Source organism: Crotalus tigris, unplaced genomic scaffold, assembly GCF_016545835.1.
Source record: "Crotalus tigris isolate CLP2741 ecotype Arizona unplaced genomic scaffold, ASM1654583v1 scf7180000024153.1733885, whole genome shotgun sequence".
Classification (NCBI taxonomy): domain Eukaryota; kingdom Metazoa; phylum Chordata; class Lepidosauria; order Squamata; family Viperidae; genus Crotalus; species Crotalus tigris.
In genome coordinates this window covers 358224-377017 of record NW_024100414.1, presented here as the reverse complement: position 1 = coordinate 377017, position 18794 = coordinate 358224, and the positions used below count along the sequence as shown (strand labels likewise).

General features: G+C 47.3%; 2 protein-coding genes across 3 annotated transcripts in view; one reads left to right on the top strand and one right to left on the bottom strand.

Annotated features, from left to right (window-relative positions):
* The window catches only part of AK8 (adenylate kinase 8), a 44675-nt gene extending 35100 nt beyond the window's left edge, over positions 1 to 9575 (top strand). For both annotated transcript variants that reach the window (XM_039322898.1, XM_039322899.1), the window contains 2 exons: positions 7949 to 8029; positions 8827 to 9575. In XM_039322898.1, the coding sequence (XP_039178832.1) occupies positions 7949 to 8029; positions 8827 to 9073 (328 nt within the window). In that variant the 3' untranslated portion in view covers positions 9074 to 9575. The remainder of the gene's footprint in view (positions 1 to 7948; positions 8030 to 8826) is intronic.
* A 2886-nt stretch (positions 9576 to 12461) lies between these two features.
* GTF3C4 (general transcription factor IIIC subunit 4) lies at positions 12462 to 18636 on the bottom strand. The gene is made up of 5 exons (XM_039323014.1): positions 18269 to 18636; positions 15486 to 17273; positions 15071 to 15201; positions 14140 to 14228; positions 12462 to 13804 (listed from the first exon to the last, which is right to left on the bottom strand). Exons 1-5 carry the CDS (start codon positions 18629 to 18631, stop codon positions 13740 to 13742), a joined length of 2436 nt encoding a protein of 811 aa, XP_039178948.1. The 5' UTR covers positions 18632 to 18636; the 3' UTR covers positions 12462 to 13739.
* Between the last annotated feature and the right edge of the window lie 158 nt (positions 18637 to 18794).

The window sequence follows — 18794 nt, the reverse complement described above, 5'->3', positions numbered from 1 at the left end:
CTGAAGGCCCAATTATGCTATTAACATTCGCCGGCTAGAAGCTAACGGGCGAGGAGAGCCGCTCATTTGCATAGCATTAAGTTAATTGAGCTGGAAGTGAAAGGGCGGAGGACGGTGGGGCGGGCAAGGAGGGAGGAGAGAAAGTGCTAGAGGGTTAGTATTACAAACTGGATAAGGATGTCCAGACTTGGACAATTAACCTGACAGTTTTATTAATTAACGGGGATCTGATTACCTAGAAGGAATAGCATTTGGCAGAGACAGAGAGAGGGAGGGAGAGAGAGACAGAGAGGAGAGAGAGAGAGAGGGAGAGACAGAGGAGAGAGGGAGGGAGAGAGGGAGAGGGAGGGAGAGAGGAGGAAGAGAGGGAGGGAGAGGGAGGGGAGAGAGACAGAGAGGAGAGGGGGAGAAAGGGAGGAGAAAGAGAGGGAGGGAGGGAGAGAGAGAGAGAGAGAGAGAGTGCTGGTGTGTTTCATTCTCAACCAAGGTAATGGTCAATTGTGCTGCAATGAATGGAATAATATGGTTTGCAAATGGTGAATATTCAACCTTGATGTTATGGTGAGGAAAGTACAAACTGATGGTACTAACAGCAACAGCACTTGGACTTATATACCACTTTGCAGTGCTTTACAGCTCTCTCTAAGTAGTTTACAGAGTCAGCATATTGGCCGAGACCTTGGGGGGGAAAAGTGGGGATTATTGCATGGCAAGATCAAACAATCAGAATAGAGCTGGAAGGGACCTTGGAGGTCTTCTAGTCCAACCCCCTGCTCAAGCAGGAGACCCTAAACCGTTCCAGACAATAGTTGTCCAGTCTCTTCTTAAAAACCTCCAATGATGGAGCACCCACCACTTCTGGAGGCAGGCCGTTCCACTGGTTAATTGTTCTCCCTGTTAGGAAATTTCTCGTTAATTCTCCTTGCTTCTCTCCTTGCTTTTCGTCCTGCCCTCAGGTGCTTTAGAGAATAGGGTGACACCCACCCTTCTTTTCTGTGACAACCCCTCAAATAGAAGACCCAGTGAGATAATAGTGAAAGGGCCTATCAAACTACAGTAGGTCCACAATTCCTGAAACTGTGACATCTATGTTTGCCTTGGAAAAAAAAACCTCCTAGAGAGAGAACATTATCCTAATTCACCAGTCTTCGGGAAGGAATACTAATATAGACACAGTATATTTACTTTTATAAGTTGGTATTATAATACTAATAAATACTAATATATTATACGAGCGCTAATAAATGTACAATTATGTGTATGTTGCCTGCCCGAGCGATTATGCAGCTCTCAGTGGTATATTAAAAAAACCCATAAAATCCAATTAGTATAATCTTTAATCCCTCCCTCCCAAAACTTTAAAAATCTGCTGCCACAGTATATTTCACATCCCAAGGACAAATTCTGTTCAGATTTGGGAGGTGTTTTATCAAGTTGTGTGTTTTGGGAACATCTCTCCTTTCCTTCCTTCCTTCCTTCCTTCCTTCCTTCCTTCCTTCCTTCCTTCCTTCCTTCCTTCCTTCCTTCCTTCCTTCCTTCCTTCTTCATTCCATCTTTCTCATCTTCCTTCCTTCCTCCCTCCTTCCTTCCTTTCTTCCTTCCTTTCTCCCTCCCCCTCCTTCTCTCCTTCCTTCCTTCGTCCCTTCTTCATTCCATCTTTCTCATCTTCCTTTCTTCTTACCTTCCTTCCCTCCCTCTTTCCCTCTTTCTTTTCTTCCTTCCTTCTTACCTTTCCTTCCCTCCTTTCTTCCATCCCTCCCTCTTTCCCTGAAATACTAAATACTAAACCACCCTGGAATCTTTCTGGATTTGTAGTTAGTGTGTTGAATCAGCCCAACCAACAGATCCTGGTTCATCTCTTAGTGGTTTAACACAGATTCTGAATCCAAACCCTGAATTTCTCTCTCTCTCTCTCTCTCTCTCTCTCTCTCTCCCCCCCCCCATTGGCCTTTTCCCTTTTTGATTCTTGTCTCTTCTGCCTACATAGAACCTAGAATATTTTAGTGAACTGCAATTTATTTGAGCGTACCCCAAGGGCGAGGAAGTGCCAGCAAAATCCAATCATGGGCTCCTACAAAGACGAGGGGGATCAAACCATTTTCCAAAGCACCGGAAGGGAAGGCAAGTAACCAAGGAGGGAAGCAACCTAGAACTAAGGAGAAACTTCCTAATAGTGAGGACAATTAACCAGGGGAACTCCTTGCCTCCAGAAGCGGTGGGTGCTCCATCACTGGAGGTGTTTAAGAAGAGACTGGACAGCCACTTGTCTGAAGTAGTATAGGATCTCCTGCCCGAGCAGGGGGCTGGACTAGAAGACCTCCAAGGTCCCTTCCAATTCTTTGTTACTCAATGTTCTACGTTCTAATACAAAAACTCCTGGCCGAGGTGGAAATTTGGCCAGCCGCTGACATATTACAGCACAGACATAGATGCAAACAACCGAAGTATTTGGGAACAATGAAATATGCATGGCGATCAGTCACAGCCTTATAAAGTCGAGCAATTAGCCGCGTAATCTGAGAAAGCCGAGGCGGGCCCAGGCCCAGGCACGCGGTTCCCTATTAGTTAAATGCGAGGGGGGTTTTTTTGTATTTCTGCTTCCCATCAAATCAACTAACACTTCCTTTAATTGGCTCATGAATTATACAGCGTTGGGGGGGGCGCATTATCATTTAATCACCAGTAAACATTCCTGCCTCTCTCTCTCTCTCTCTCTCTCCCCTCTTCTCCCTCCCTCCCACCCCCCCCCCAGTTGCAAAATGCACAGTTGCTCATTAATTCCTTAATTTCAGCAGATGGAAGGGGAGCGATGAACTGTTTGGCAAGACAAAATCACCTCCGGCAATGGAAAAAAAAAAAAAAGAGAGAGGCGAGGGGGGGGGGAAGGAAAGTGGTAGGAGGGACATTTAGGCTTTTTTTTTTTTTTAAACTATTAAAATGGGCTGTCAGGAACTCCATCTGCGAGCTGTCAACTGCTTGGACCCCCACCCTCCCTTCCATTTTTCTTTCCTCTTCTTTCTTTCTTTCCTCCCCACCCACCCACCCACCCACCACGGAGAGTGACTGTGACTGACGTGTATCCCCACGCAGCCTTGTCAACGTAGCTTTAAACATCAAGCTGGCGGGTAAACCGAACCCAGTGTAAATTATTTCTTGTCTTCCTGGTGGGGTGGGGTGGTTGGGTGGCCGGGCAGGCAGGCTCCCCTCTTCTCTGTCCCCATCAATATTTCATGCTAGGTTGCATAAATATTAATTCTAATAGCTGTGCACAGCGGTTATTATTTCTGTCTTATGACAAATATTCATAAAATATTCAGGATCCCTTTTTGGGAACGTTTACGCACTTGATTGTGAAGTGGGTTTTTTTGGGGGGGGGGAACACACTAAACATGTTGGGGTACTCTTGATGGACCAGTTCCCCTCGCCTCCTTTTTCCACCCAGCCCGCGCGGTGCCTCTGCTTCTCTCCATCCTCTTAATTAATACTCTGGAATATAAATATTTCATCGGATTTATTTGGCGTTTCCCCCAGCAGCGAACCCTATTACACTGGAAAGGTTCAATTTGACAGTATTTAAATAGCGAGAATGTATTCTCTATTAGGACACAGGTTACTTCTGACACACCTGTAAAATGGCAGATGATTGGTTCTTGTTTAGCCCTCTCTGTTTGGACCTCCTTCCCTCCCCCCCCCCAAAAAAATGTATTATTCAAGGACGTAAATCTTGCCCTTATTGGGAAAGTTCCTGTCCCAATTGTTAGGGGTGCAGCATAGGGCTGCTTCTGTTTAGGAAGCACAGAGGAAATTAAATATCTTTTTTTGTTCCTTGCGTAAAACGAAGGGAAGCCATTTGCTGCTTTCCCAAACAACTTTCAAAGAAATGCAACTCGTTTATTTAAGCTACGTAAGAGAAGACTTTTACTCAGATGGGCTAGGAAAAGAGCATCTCACAAGTCCGTGGAGATTCCCAGTCATCCAGGTTGCCTCAAAGAGGCTTTTCCAAAAGGCAAGCGGACTTTATTTTCTCCTGGAAATCCTTTTGCTTCTCGGAAACTTCTTGCGTGCAAAGTCAAGAAGTCAGAACTGAAGAAGCTTCTTGGATGAGAAGCGAAACTTCTTCTTCAAGGACAAAACACAGTCCAGTTGCCTTTTTGAAAAAGTATCTTTGAGACATGGATTGAGCCAACTGGGCTTCAAGCAGTCGAAGCAATCTGGAATTGATTGACAACGGTCAGCCAGAAGATGGTTCCAGTAAAAGGAAAACTCTCAGAGACGAGTGGAAAAAAATTATTTTATGTAGGCTACGTTCACGCAGATAAAGATGTACCAGTTCCACATGTACAACATGCTAAGCTTGACCGTGCTAGCCGTGATTAGCTGTTGGCTTGACCTGCTTGGATTGGTGATTTTAGGCTTCTGTAAACTGAGAAAAAACGGGTTAATTCAATGCGCCATTGAGCAAGTTATACACATAGAAATTCTTCTTCCAGGTTTGGAGACAAAGTCATCCTTCCTTCCTTCCTTCCTTCCTTCCTTCCTTCCTTCCTTCCTTCCTTCCTTCCTTCCTTCCTCCCTCCCTCCCTCCCTCCCTCCTTCCCTCCCTCCCTGCCTCTCCTTCCTTCCTTCCTTCCTTCCTTCCTTCCTTCCTTCCTTCCTTCCTTCCTTCCTTCCTTCCTTCCTTCCTTTCCTTTCCTTCCTTCCTTTCCTTCCTTCCTTCCTTCCTTCCTTCCTTCCTTCCTTCCTTCCTTCCTTCCTTCCCTCCCTCCCTCCCTCCCTCCCTCCCTCCCTTCCTCAATTTCTATCTTTTTTCCAAAGTTCAGTAGTACAAAACCAAGAGGACTCCTGCAAGCGCTCCCTCTTGGTCTTCCCAGCCACATAGGGTTTAGCCTCTCCAAAACCTGCCATGTGGGAGAAACCCCACCCCACCGTGCAAGTAAAGCGTGCAAGTAAAGCGAGGAGGGGACTAAACAGCCTCCAAAGTGGCTCCCTTTTTCCCTGCTCCGTCAAGTGCCATCAGAACAAACTCCCAGGGGAATTTCCCCATGATGGAATAACAAACGAGAGCAAGGAGGGAGAGAGCCGTGAATAACAATGAGAAAAGGAGGAGGGAGGCCTTCTGGGAAGCTGGTGGACCTGGCTCGCCAGGCTGAAGGAGAGAATGAGCCCGAAAGGGTGGCGAAGCCAGGCCTCTGAAGGCCGTCTAGACCTCTCCAGGCTCTTCAAATGTGTGCTCTCCACGAATGCGGGACAAGCAGGACACAGTTTCCTCCTTGTCTTGTGCTGGCAACGTTCCTACAGTGGAGAAGCTTCCATGTTTTCTTGGAGTCAGTAACGGGGGTGGAAGAATTGAAAACCCAAATCTTTCTTTGTTTGGGAAACTTCATCAGGGTGTATCTACGCGTCTAAGGAGGAGAAGGACTAGGAGTGACACGATAGCGGTCTTCCAATACTTGAGGGGCTGCGACAGAGAAGAGGGGGTCAAATATTCTCCAAAGCGCCTGAAGGCAGGACAAGAAGCAACGGGTGGAAACTAGTCAAGGAGAGAAGCAACCTGGAGCTAAGGAGAAATTTCCTGACAGTGAGAACAATTAATCAATGGAACAGCTTGCCTCCAGAAGTCGTGGCTGCTCCATCACTGGAAGTTTTTAAGAAGAGATTGGACAACCGTTTACCTGAAATGGTGTAGGGTTTCCTGCCTGAGCAGGGGGTTGGATTAGATGACCTCCAAGATCCCTTCCAACTCTTCCCTTCCATTCCTTTCCATTCCAATCCAATCCATTCCATATTCTATTCTATTCTGTTCTATTCTATTCTATTCTATTTTGTTATTCTATTCTATTCTGCTATTCCATTCTGTTCTGTTCTGTTCTGTTCTATTCTAATTATTTCATTCTCTGTTCTGTTCTGTTCTATTTTGTTCTGTTCTGTTCTAATTATTTCATTCTCTATTCTATTCTATTCTATTCTATTCTATTCTATTCTATTCTATTCTATTCTATTCTATTCTATTCCCCTCTAATCATCTTCATTGCTCTTCTCTGCACTCTTTCGAGAGTCTCAGCGTCTCCTTTGGAGACAGAAGGCATCCTTATCTGTTTAGGCAGAAATTGGGAACGCCGCTTTTCCCATTCTTCCACATTTTTTCCACCAACTCGCCTTGAATGCTGACACCGTAGTGGATAATAAGACAGACACCCAAACATACACATATCGGAAGACGAAAAGCACATTTCTGACAAGCCGTGTCCAAGATGCATTTTGTTAGTGGCTTCACCAAGAAAAGAGTGGAGGGTTTTTTTTTTTAAGTTCTTTTTTTTTTTTTTTTTTTGAGCTGTCTCCCCTTTTCTGGCATTTCCGACAAGCTTTCTCGAGATGCCTTTCCCCTTTTTGTGTGTGTTTTGTTTTGTTGATTTGGAAAATATAATGGGGAAAGAGTATCAATTATCGGGGCGATACAAAACAGCCGTCTCCCCCCCCCACACGCTCCCTTCTTCCTTTCTCTGCGAGAATATTCATCTGGAGACACACGTCTTTGTCATAAGTTATTCATTCTGACAATTGTGTTTCCTCAGTGTTGTTGGGCAACGGAAACAAAGCTGAAACAAAATGTTTGGAGTGTAAAGGATAAAAGACGGTTGGAAACTGTATATTCTTCTCCTGTCTTCAGAAACCATTAGATTCCTCGGCTTTTTCTTTCTTTCTTTCTTTTTTCACGCCAGGCTGAGTTCCTGTTTTGTGTTTCTCATCTTCTTCTTCTTTTTTCTAAAATAAACAAATCCTGCAAATGGGCATGGAAATTATTATCTGTAAACATTTGAAGAGCAAACAGGGATGATTTTCATAACTTTAAGTTCTACAAAGGTGCTGGCGCGGGGGAGGAAAAGCTCCCCCTTTCATCTGATTCAATTCTCTCCAGCAGATATAAAATGTTCCTTTTGGTGGAACGTCTCAAGCTTGCCAGCCTGAGAGGCAGCACACCAAAGCGGAAAAATGAAATGAAATGAAATAAAAATTCTAGCATAAAAGCCGAGCGGAGGAATTGAAAGTGGGAAGAGGGCTCACAGAATGCCTTTTCCAGAAAGCCTTTCCACCCCCCCCCGCTAAATCTAAATTAATTCCTATAAATTGGGTGCGAGTTCAAAAACCGCCAGGGCGCTTTCTGCATCCTTACATCAACCCTGAACCTGGGGGAGGTGGGCAAAGGAGCCGGCGTGGCTGGATTGGCACGGCACCAACCGCAAACTGCATTGCATGAGACACTCACCCTGCAATTAGGAGGTGAGGTGAAGCAGAAGGAGTCCTCAACTTAACTGACTGCCGCGGAGATCAAGCCAGGCGGTTGTTAAGCGAAATCATGAGGCTGTTAAGTGAGTCGCGCCATATTTTGAAACCTTTTTGCCATGGTGGCTAAGCGAATCCCTGCAGAGACTGGACAACCATTTGTCTGAAACAATAATAGTAAAGTTGGAAGGGACCTTGGAGGTCATCTCGTCCAACCCCCTGCTCAGGCAGGAAACCCTATACCATTTCGGACAAATGGCTGTCCAGTCTCTTCTTAAAAACTTCCAGTGTTGGAGCATTCACAACTTCTGGAGGCAGGTTGCTAATAATAATAATAATAATAAAGTTGGAAGGGACTTTGGAGGCCATCTAGTCCAACCCCCGCCAGGCAGGAAACCCTATACCATTTCAGACAAATAGCTGTCCAAAGAGTATAAGGTTTCCTGTCTGAGCAGGGGGTTGGACTAGAAGACCTCCAAAGTCCCTTCCAACTCTGTTGTTGTTGTTGTTATAGTTGCTAAGCAAATTGTGCGGTTGTTAAGTGAGGAAAGTCATTCCAAAGGACTGGGCTGTCCTCAGAAAAAAACATCGTCCAGCTCTCCCTACCGGAGTTGACCATTCAAATGTTTTTTTTTTTTTTTTTTATCTCCATCCTTCTTCATTCCAGGGTTTTTTTCCTGAACGTCCCAGCTGAAACCATTCTCGAGCGCCTTTCTTACTCCATGGTGGATCCGGTCAGCGGAGAAAGGTTAGCCGCACTACTCGATATTGCTCGAGGGGGGGGCTTTGTGCAGGGTGCGTGGAGGAGCCACGATTTGCCAAATGGGGCGTGGTGATATTTGGGTGAGAAACCGAAGAGACCAATGGACAGTGTCCACATTCCTGGTGCTCACCGGTTCGAATTCTGGCTGGGGTTTGGTAGAAGATTTTATTCATCTGAAGGACGTTGCCCACTCTGGATAAATCTCAGGCTGAGGGGAGAGGTCTTTCCTGCTCCATCGCCCCCTGGATGACTTTTGAAACCTTGACAAAGTCACGACAGGAGCCTCCCTCTCTCTCTCTTTTCTTCCGCATTTCAGAAAGATTCCAGGGTGTTCTAATTGCTCTAGTCAGAAGGTAACCACAAAGAAGAGACCAGCATGGGTTGATCCAAGGGGGAAAAAGTGGCACAATAAGGTTGCCATTTCCAGTTGCATCTGTTTTGAACAGCCATTCTCAAAGAGAGTGAAGGAAACCAGTCAGTCAGAACATCCATCCATCCATCCATCCATCCATCCATCCATCCATCCATCCATCCATCCATCCATCCCCTGGTTCTGGAAGATAGCCCTCCTTACAATGAAATGCTTTTTCTGGGTCTGGAGGTGTTTTGGGTCTTTTTGTTTCCTTTTGGGCGTTTTGGTTGTCTCTTTTGACTGGCGTGTAGCCGTTGTTCACCTCTTTCTGCTCCAATCGGCCCTCAGCCAGCCGATTTGTTTTCAAGCGACATGTAAAAGTTTGCATCCCGTCTTCCTTCCTTCTCTTGAGTTTTTTGCCCCTTTCTAGATACCACACCTTGTACAAACCTGCCCTCACCAAGGAAGTCAACGACCGCCTGCTGATCAATCCGAAGGAGATGGAAGAAACCATCCAGAGCAAAGTCGACCTGTATTTCAGGCTTTCTAGCAACCTGGAGCAATATTTCGAAGACGCCATTTTTATCAATGGCGATCAAGACCCGCAGACGGTATTCGAGTACATTGAGAGCTTTGTGATCAACCCCTTGCCGGTCAAAGAGATCTGGGACCTGTAGTAGCTCAGCCTCCGCAGTAAGGAAGCTGAGAAACCAATTCCCAATCTTAAGAAGAAACGGGGGTAAAAAAAAAAAAAATCGAGTCATTTGAAGTTTGCTAAATAAGGAAGTCCACGCAAAGCCATAAAATGAGTTGGAAGTTCTTAAAAAGTTGAATAGTTCTACCTTGGGTTTGCTCTGATTTCTCTTCCTGGGTGAAAAGACCGAACGGCCCTTTTCACACAACCCTCATGGGATCTTGCTTTTGGAGGAGGGAGGGCGACACGTTGGAAGGACAGGATACGTGTCCCCTTCCCCAAATTACAGTTTATCCCTTTGTTCTTCCCAAGCGAAGTTTTTTTAAAAAAAAATATTTGGATTGTTAAGCGGACCAAAATTGGATGAGGCTAGCTTTCTTCCTTTGGCTCCTGTTGTGTTTGCTGAAAAAGAAATCTCATTTCTTCCCACCTTGATTACTTGGTTTGGTTTAAACCGTGCATTATTAAAAGCTTCTTGAATCACAGACAAGGACTTTCCAGTCTTTTCAAGTTGATTTTTTTTTTCTGGCGCCAGCTTGGTGAATCTTAAGAAAGCATGTTATAGACATGCCATTCTTTTTGGTTTCACCGGTTATGTACGGTCTCCAGGTTTTAATTTAGCACTGTTGTGCTGTTCATATGTGGGTCTCTGTACTATTCAACACACAGTGCTGAATAGGATCCAGCCCTTGCCTCACCTCCGTACGTTCCTCTTGCATAATTTTGACCCCCTTCACTGTTCTTTTAGATTTCCAACAGGGAGACCCAACAGCTTTCTGGCTGTTTAATAGGAGAGCTGCCTTGCTAATAATAACAACAACAAAACAACAACGACGATGATGATGTTGGAAGGGACCTTGGAGGTCATCTAGTCCAACCCCCTGCTCAGGCAGGAAACCCTATACTATTTCAGACAAATGGCTGTCCAGTCTCTTCTTAAAAACTTCCAGTGTTGGAGCATTCACCGCTTCTGGAGGCCGGTTGTTCCACTGGTTAATTGTTCTGTCAGGAAATTTCTCCTTAATTCTAGGTTGCTTCTCTCTTTGGTTAGTTTCCATCCGTTGCTTCTTGTCCTGCCTTCAGGTGCTTTGGAGAATAGCTTGACTCCCTCTTCTTTGTGGCCACCCCTGAGATACTTGAAGACTGCTATCATGTAACCCCTCGTCCTTCTCTTCATTAGACTAGACAGACCCAATTTCAGCAACCGTTCCTTATATGTTTTAGCCTCCAGTCCCCTGATCATCTTTGTTGCTCTTCTCTGTACTCTTTCTAGAGTCTCAACCTCTTTTTTACATCGTGGGGACCAAAACTGGATGCCGTATTCCAAGTGTGGCCTTACCAAGGCCTTGTAAAGTGGTATTAACACTTCACGTGATCTTGATTCTATCCCTGTTAATGCAGCCTAGCACTGTGTTGGCTTTTTTGGCTGCCACCGCACACTGCTGCCCCATATTTTGGGCTCCCTTGCGGTCATACGTCGAGGACTGCCTGTAACGGTGTGTGAGAAGAACCTCAAGGAAGAGATGCTGCCTACAAGGGAATGGTCAGATAAGAGGACACGTAGCCCAAAGCTGCGTAACGAGTGGAGGAAGAATCTGAGCAAGGAATCTCATGCCTCAGACTGTAGAACAGACAGCGGGAGCCCAGTCCTTTCAAGCCTACAAGATTGTGTAGTAGAATTAGAGTAAGAATCTAGCGGAATTAGCTTCACCTGGTTGCGCTGGGAAGGCCGACGCACGGACTCGGGAATCCTTAGGCAGACCTCTTCCTCTAGGCCCTGTGAACGACTAAGCCCCTTCCTAGCCACATCGCCAGCCCCCCCCCACCCCCCCAAAGGGGCCCTGCGGCTGAATCCTGAAGGGTTTGTAACCCTTCTCTTTTCCGCTGACTGCAAGGCTGCTGACGTGAGCGTCTGCTTTCTGCGCCAGCTGGTGGCAAAGATACACTGCTGTGCATAAATTGGACGGCTGGCTATTAATAATAAATAGAGGACTACATCTTGCTTAATATCACCTGCATCAGAGTCCTGCTACTAAATATTGATAAGGAAAACGGCTTGGCCACGCATTTAAATACTGTTTGCTGTGCGCAAGGCCAGGGTACAAGGGACAACGGCGACGTGCCTTTAATTAGACAGGTACATCTGCTTAATTAATTTAGCCATAAAGCCTCATTCTTGTTTCCTTCCTTCCTTCCTTCCTTCCTTCCTTCCTTCCCTCCCTCCCCTTTCTTTCATCTATATGCGCCCGCTATTAGTTCTGCTTAGCTGACTGCACAGAAATCCAGCCAAACATCCCTGCCTCATTGAAATGCAGCTGGTGCTGCGTCCGCCCGCGGAGTTTCGGGTCAACGGTTGCCCCCCCAAGGGTGTCCGCTGAGCCTGAAGTGTAGGCCGTCTGGGTTAGGAGACCATGCTAATACTCGTGTATGACGCTCCCTCGGAAAGCGCTAAAACAATTGACATTCATTTAATTACCAGGGAATGCTCGCAAGGCCTTTGCATCCCGTTTGCATAGTTAAGAGAGCCCCCCCTCCCCGGTTCACGTTAGCAAATGTTCAGCAAGCAAGAAAAAGGAATTAGGTTTTTATAATTGGACAACAACCTTTCCCAACCAATTTGGGACCCGCGATGGATTTGATTAGCATCTGATTGCAGTTTTAAAAAGCACTGGCCAAGGAGATCAGGAGATAAACAGGATGGAGCCACGGCGACGATTTGATTTGATTTGGCCCCTTGGCCTTTTTCTTCCACAGTGGAATTTCCTAATTTTGGAGAATCGGTACCCCCGATCCTGGAGGGAACAAGGCATTCAAGCCGATCACCCTATTAGCCTTGGGGAAGAGGGTGGCCTTGAGTGGGACTCTCTGGGGAGCGCTGCAATTACAGATAGTTTAATTGAGCCCCAATTTCTGTTGCTAAGCGAGACATTGGTCAAGAGACTTTTTGCCCCCTTTTTTTATTAACATTCTTGCCACAGCTGTTAAATGAATCACTGCAATTGTTAATCTGGCTTCCCCCGTTGATTTTGCTCATCCGAGCATCGCAAAAGGGGATCACGTGACTCCGGGACACTGCGACCGTCATAAACACGAGTCGGTTCCCAAATTCTGATCACCTGACTGTGGGGATGCGGTGACGATCATAAACGTGAGGACCGATGGTTACTTTTTCGTGTTTTTGGAATTTCAAACTGTCACTGAATAAACAGCTATATTTTAAGTTTTCAGTTGATTCATTTTTCTTCTCTGGAAAGTGTCCCAATTCCTCAACCTTTGTCGTACCTGGGGCCACCGCCTACACCACAAACACACAAGACCTCCTCCCGCTCTTTGGGGTGATCACACAACAGGGAAGTCAACACTGCTGCTCGTTTCGTTAACACACACACACCAGTAAAGTTGTGTGTTGCTTTATTTACAAACAGCTTTATGTCACAACAGTGGCTGCGGCAGTAGACAAAAACACATTTTTCCAACTATTATTTCACACCCAACATTTATAGTCAAGTATCATCTCGGAGGGAAAAAGAGGAACGCCTAGATTTTTTCCCGTTAACACTGCTTTGATTTGGGGGGGGGGGTAGGAACACAACCTGTTCTCCACAACACAGTTTAATTCGCTGCTTTTGCTTTTCAAGCAACAGACAAAAAGCTTAACTAGAGTCAGGAGCTATATGGAAGGGCTTTTTTTACAACTATTTTTTTAAAAGAACCCCGGATTGCTCAGATCAAAAGCTTGCCACAGGTCTGAGCTCCTGAAAATTTTTTACACAAGGTGTGGGCTGTGTATTCCGACAACGCACAGCATGATAACCCAGGATTAACAAAGGACATTTGTCATCATCATCATTGCATCCAAAGCATTGCTTTGCCAAGATAAGTCACCCCATGAATATCCTGGAGAGAGAGAAGAATTTTGCCAGTTGGAACTGGAGGATAAGATCCTTTTTACTGTCGCTAAGTGAAAAATTTGGAAAACCTACGAGGAGGAGAGGGGACAGTGCAAGAATTATTGACTGCAGCCGGGGAAGTCAAAGTTAAAAACACGCATGCTTAAAATATTAACAATCACAACCAAAATTGGCTCATTTAAAATAAGCTCCTTGCAGTTGGTTCAGTGGGTCTTTAGCTGCCTGGAAGTTTTTCAAAGGAGGCTTCGCACAGGGCTGTTAATCTTTCTTCAATGACCACAGGCATGCAAGGTTCCCCCCCTCCGAAACAGTTCAAAAACCTGTTCGTTATTTGTAATAATTTAACTGTCTCCAGTTCAGCAAGTGCCACTGTTTGTTAGGTGTTAATGAAGGGAAGTTACAAAGTCCGTGTTGCACTCAGGCCATCACAAAGTACCTACTCAGTTGGACCACCAGCTTAGCATCTCTTTGTGGAACAAGACGGTCCTCCATCCCAGAACTTAGTGGTCAAAACCCACCGAATGCCAGCAACCTTGAACCTGAAGAGAGTTCAGAAGCCTTTCAAAAACAGCGGCGGTGGGATTTCAGAAAAGACCTTTTCATTTCCCGGAAAGGGGCTGAGCTTCTCCGGTTCAAATCTACAGGTCGGAACGAGCCCTCGTGCAGATCCAACGCTGGGGGGGGGGGTGCTTTGCCCCTAAAGACTACTGCTTCAAGCTCACTGTCTTGAGTTGTTCTCTAGAAAACGGGCGAGTCGCAGAAAGTGCAAGGCCCCTGCAGCAACCTCTTGATCCACTCAGGATCTGAAAAGGAGAACAGATGTTGTTGAAGGACAAAAGGAGGAAAAGGCACTTGAGATGCACCAGGTGTGAAGAGCAAACTTGCCTTAAGGCTTCAGCAATGAGGTGCTTATAAACAGAAAGTTAAGAGTAACGAACTTTGGAAAAGCTATCCTTTTCTTCAAAACATACATTGGACCAAACAAAACCGGCATGCAGTTTGATTTTCTCATGACACGGTATAAAGAGAGGAAAAGATCTTATTTGCAGGCACACACCCACTTTCTACAATTAGGTTTCAAATAGGATCCACCTTTATTTCCTTCCATTCCCAGATTGGGCAGCCTTTCCAAACTCACCTTCTGAAGTGGAATGGCGAGCGATGCTGTCCCGGAGCAAGCATCTCCTGTAGACTAAACTCTGGCAGGCCTGATAGGTTAAAAAGCACCTGAAAGCAAGAGAATTATGGGGAAAAAAGTGTGTGTGGGGGGGCAATAATAACAGTTCAGTTCACACAACAAAGTTAACTCGGTCCCTTGTTCACCCTTTTCTAACTTGCGCCAATACACTGAATTGGATACTAATCGAACGAAGGGGTTTGCTCCAGAAACTAAGCAAAGGAAAACAAACAAACAAAAAAATCTAACCCAGTTTGGGATGGGGTGAGAATGTGGGTCCTAAATTTTCAGGTGACTTGGTTAAAGGGGAGTGTAGAAACGTAATCCGAGGGCTAGTTTGGTTTTGACTGCCGCGTCTCTTAGCCGCAGCCATGACCAAAAAAAAAAAAAAAGGCCTGAGTTCATATCACATATCATAAACTACAAAAAAACAAACAAACCACATAATATGAAGGGCGAACGCAGCCAAAGTTGGTTTATTCTAGAAACCTGAGTTTCGGCTGTTACATAAACCAAGGTTTGATTTGCCGTTGGGCGGTGCCTAAATGGAATAAATCAAATCTAGGTCCAATGCATAGCTATAATCCTACTGGGAAAACTCCATTGCAGTCATCACTGAATAACAACAGCTATTACAATGAATGCAGTTAAGGTTTATAAAAGGAAAGTTTCAATCACCCTATCTTAAAAAGTATTTTCTGATCTAACGACGATAGCATTTTGGTCAACATGCAAATTAAAGCGGCGAAGCTTCCTGTATGAGAAGCGAAACATTTTCAAAGAAACACCCCCCTCCCCAAGAAAGTCCAGCTAGCTGAGCTTCTTCTTTAGGCATTACGTTTTTTTTGGGGGGGGGGAGACAAAGAAATGTCCCAGGGAACATTTAACGTACCTCAGCCAAATGTGTCCATTGGAGCAAATGGCCTGTTTGCAGTCCGTGAAGGGCAGGATCTCTTTACACAAACTGCAGCGTTCGGGGAAAGTCTGCTTGTTCATCTTCTTCAAAATATGCCCGATCAGCACCTGGGAAAACATGGCCATGCTGCTTACAAGGAGAGACGGCGGCAGGAGCAGAGATTTGGGAAGAGCTGGAGATGGAAACCCTCCCCCTTAAAATCTTGCTTAAAATGGAATGAATTTAAGGTGATAAGAAAGGGAGGGGCGGGGAGGAAACCTGCCACAGGTGCAGATAGCCCCGTGGGAGAGCAATGGAAGCAACTGCGTAAAGCCATTTACAGGGCGTGAAATCCACCAGCCACTCAGGATGTTTCTCCAGCCCAACGGTTCTGAGGTCCGGCTGCCCTCACCCGTGCGGTCCTGTCCTCGTAGCTTTTATCGGAGGTCAAGAAATCGCAAACGCCCCTAGTGGGAATGCTGGTATTCTCCGTTATCCACGTGTGGAGGTAGACCTCGCCCAAGACTCGCTTCATGTGTTCTCGCACCAGGTGCATTTCGACCGCTTCGATCTGATCCTGGATGGCCAGCATCTTCTCTTTCGTCTGCTGCTCCTGGCCCCCACCAGTCGAGGGGGCTGGCTGAGAGCCCTTCTCTTTGGGGGCCTCCCTCGGATCCTGCCCGCCCTGTTCTAAAGGCTGTTCCTCGCCGCCGCCTGTCTCGGAGAAGTCTACGATTAAGGCCTTGGTGTCCTCGTGTGTGGGCCTCCACAAGGCCTCCGAAGGAGAGGCTTGCAGCGACTGGTGCAAAATCCGCAGGAGGAAGAGCTTAAAACGCCACAAGTAGGTGGAGCCCAAACGTTCGATCTTCTGATCCAGGGCTTCCTGCAGAAAGCGCGGGATCTGCTTCTCCCTCAAGATCTTCCAGCGCACCAGGTCGGTGAGGTCCACCTGCCGGTAAAGGCTCTGGGTGGATGATTCCAGCAGCTGGGCAGCGGCTTCCTCACAGGTTTTCAGGGTGACAAACTGAACCTGGTAGGCTTTGGTGATGGGGTGGAGACCCTTGACCATGCCCTTGGTGGTGATGACGGCCAGGTACGCGCCGCAGGGGCTGACGGCAATCCCGTGGCTGCGGACGGAGCCCAGCACGTCCGACAACTGGATCAGCTGGTGCTCGAACTTGAGTGCCAGGTTGGTGAAGATGGGAATCAGCTGCCGGACCTTCCCATCTACGGAGCAGGTGTAGACAGTGCCGTTCTGCTTATCGGCAGTCATGGAGACGATGGGTAGAGAGTGGAGCCCGGTCACGTGGGAGTTGTGGACGTTCAAGCCTGCTTTGGATATCAAGAGGAGACACCAAAAGAGGTAGCAGCCTCTCGCCGCTACCACCAAACTGCAGCTACATTTCTGATAGGGGTGATAGAGAGGGATGCTCTTGATGTTCTGCACGGGCAAGTGATCCACTTCCTGCCACAAAACCACCGGCTGCCTCAAGGTGAAGTAACCCTTGACCGCTTTCAGGTTGACCGGGAGGATCTTAACTGGCCCGAAAGCACTGCCCACAATCAGTCCGCTCATCTTCCTGTTGCTATGCTCATATTCCCACCAGGCCAAGACGCTGGGGGAAGAGATGCCCGACTCGATGGTGTTACAGGACGAGATGGATTCTTTGCCGACAAACGGAAGTTGGCATTGCCACACGGCAATGTTCCCGTTTTCAAAGATCACAGCCAAAAGGACGCTGCTCACATCCCGGCATTCGTTGTTGTTCTTCACCTGTTGGATGGTGCAAATGCCGGACCATTCCATGCGGACCGGGGTCTGCATGCTGTGTCTTCTCTGGAATTCAGCAAAGTCCCCTAAGTCTTCTCGGAAGGGCTCTGTCTTACAAAGTCTGTAGCTGTTTTCATACAGGCATTCCCCATAGAGTTCAGTCAAGTCAACTAACTGCACCCACTGAAGTCTGTTCAGGTTAGCGTGGATGGTCAGCCTGTTGTCCATGGTCAGCGCGGCTAAGAGACACCGGCCGTTGGCGTCGCAGCCCAGCGGAGACCAACTGCAGTATCTGAAGCCTCGCATGGAGGACAGTGACTTCCCTTCGGGATTGAAGACTCTGTCCAAGGTGAACGCCTGGATCACGACTGGATCGTCGGAATTTGCAAACTTGTGTTTGCATTCAGCCACTTCCTTTTTGGAGCCAACCTGTGGGGAGGAAGGGAGAGCAGGTTTTACACTGTGTTCAAAATGATAACAGCTTTTTTCAGCATGTGACTTGCTAGGTATTGATGGCAGTATATGATGAAGGAAACAACAGCCAAGTCTAAAGCACTAAAAACACTACATCGAGGTACTCATTTGTTTATAACATGTGGTAGACAGGCTCAACTGCAGCTTGGGCTTGGAAACTGTATGCATCCTAGATCAAACCAAGTCCAAAATCAACAGAGAATTCCTGGAAGCCTGGCAGGCAAATCATTAACAGGCACATAAAACATACCACTCAAAAGATACAATAAAAAAAAACAAAACAAAAGGAAACAAAAAGTCCAAAACATTTCCTCACTAGCAATCAACACTCAGATGAGCAAAAATAAACACCAAGATAAACACCAGGCCAGCAATCAAGACGTAAACAATACCCCAATCAAGGAACTGGTGAACAAGCTAACAGTTTAAGTAACAGTCCGAACAACGAACCACCAGGGCTGCCTCCACCGACACTGACAAGGCAAGCCACTAGAATATAAAATGAGACCAATGCCCACCCTCTTCATTCAGGTTGAAGCTTTCCTCGTTCCTAGACAGCCAAAGAACATAATCGCAATAGTTCAAAAGAGGCGTCAATCTTTTACCCTTGGATTTGGTGCTCCAGCTGCTATTTCCACACCATGGGACCTTTGACTCCAACTCCCATAATCCCCCAACTGACTAGGGAGTCAGGGAAACTGGTGGAAGGAAGAGAAAAAGGAAGGAAGGAGGAGGAAGAGGAGGAGGAAAGAAAAGGAAGAGGAGGCGGAGAAGAAGAGGAAAAGAGGAGGCAGAGGAGAAGAGGAAGAGAGGAAGAGGAGAAAGAAAGGAGGAAAGAAAAGGGAAGAGGAGGAGAAAGAGAAGGAGACGAGGAGGAGGAAAGGAGAAGCCCACCTAGGCCCTTCCCTCGCCCCCCCTCCACCCAGTGGCGGGCAGTTCCCCGGACCCACCTTGAGATGACAGGCGGCGTTGGGGGCCGGCACGGCCGTGCGATGGATGACGAGATCGCTGCCGCCGCGGATGTCGCTCAGCTGCTCGAGGACGGCCACGCTGCGGGCGGTGCTGACCGACACGCGGTGGTCCTCCGACCAGGCGAGCGGCTCCGAGCCGCTCACGCTGTGCTGCAGCCGCACCGCCGGATCGCGCCGCACCGCCGTCACCCGGAACCCGGCGCGGCTGCTGGGGCCTGCCCTCCCTCCCGCCGCCGCCGCCTCGTCCTTTTTCCCCGGCCCTTCGGCCCCGTCGGGCGGCGACGGCGAGGGGGACGTAGCCGTCCCGTCCGCCGGGCTCTGCTCCGCCACCGCCGCCGCCATCTTTGCCGCCGGCTTACCAGCGCGCGTGCGCCGCGCGCGACGCCTCGAGAAAGGACCCCGGGAGGAGCGTGACTATCACGCTGCCTGCATGAAAACAACTCTCTGCTGTGTTTAAGAGAATAACAGAGTTGGGAGGGACCTTGGAGGTCTTCTAGTCCAAGCA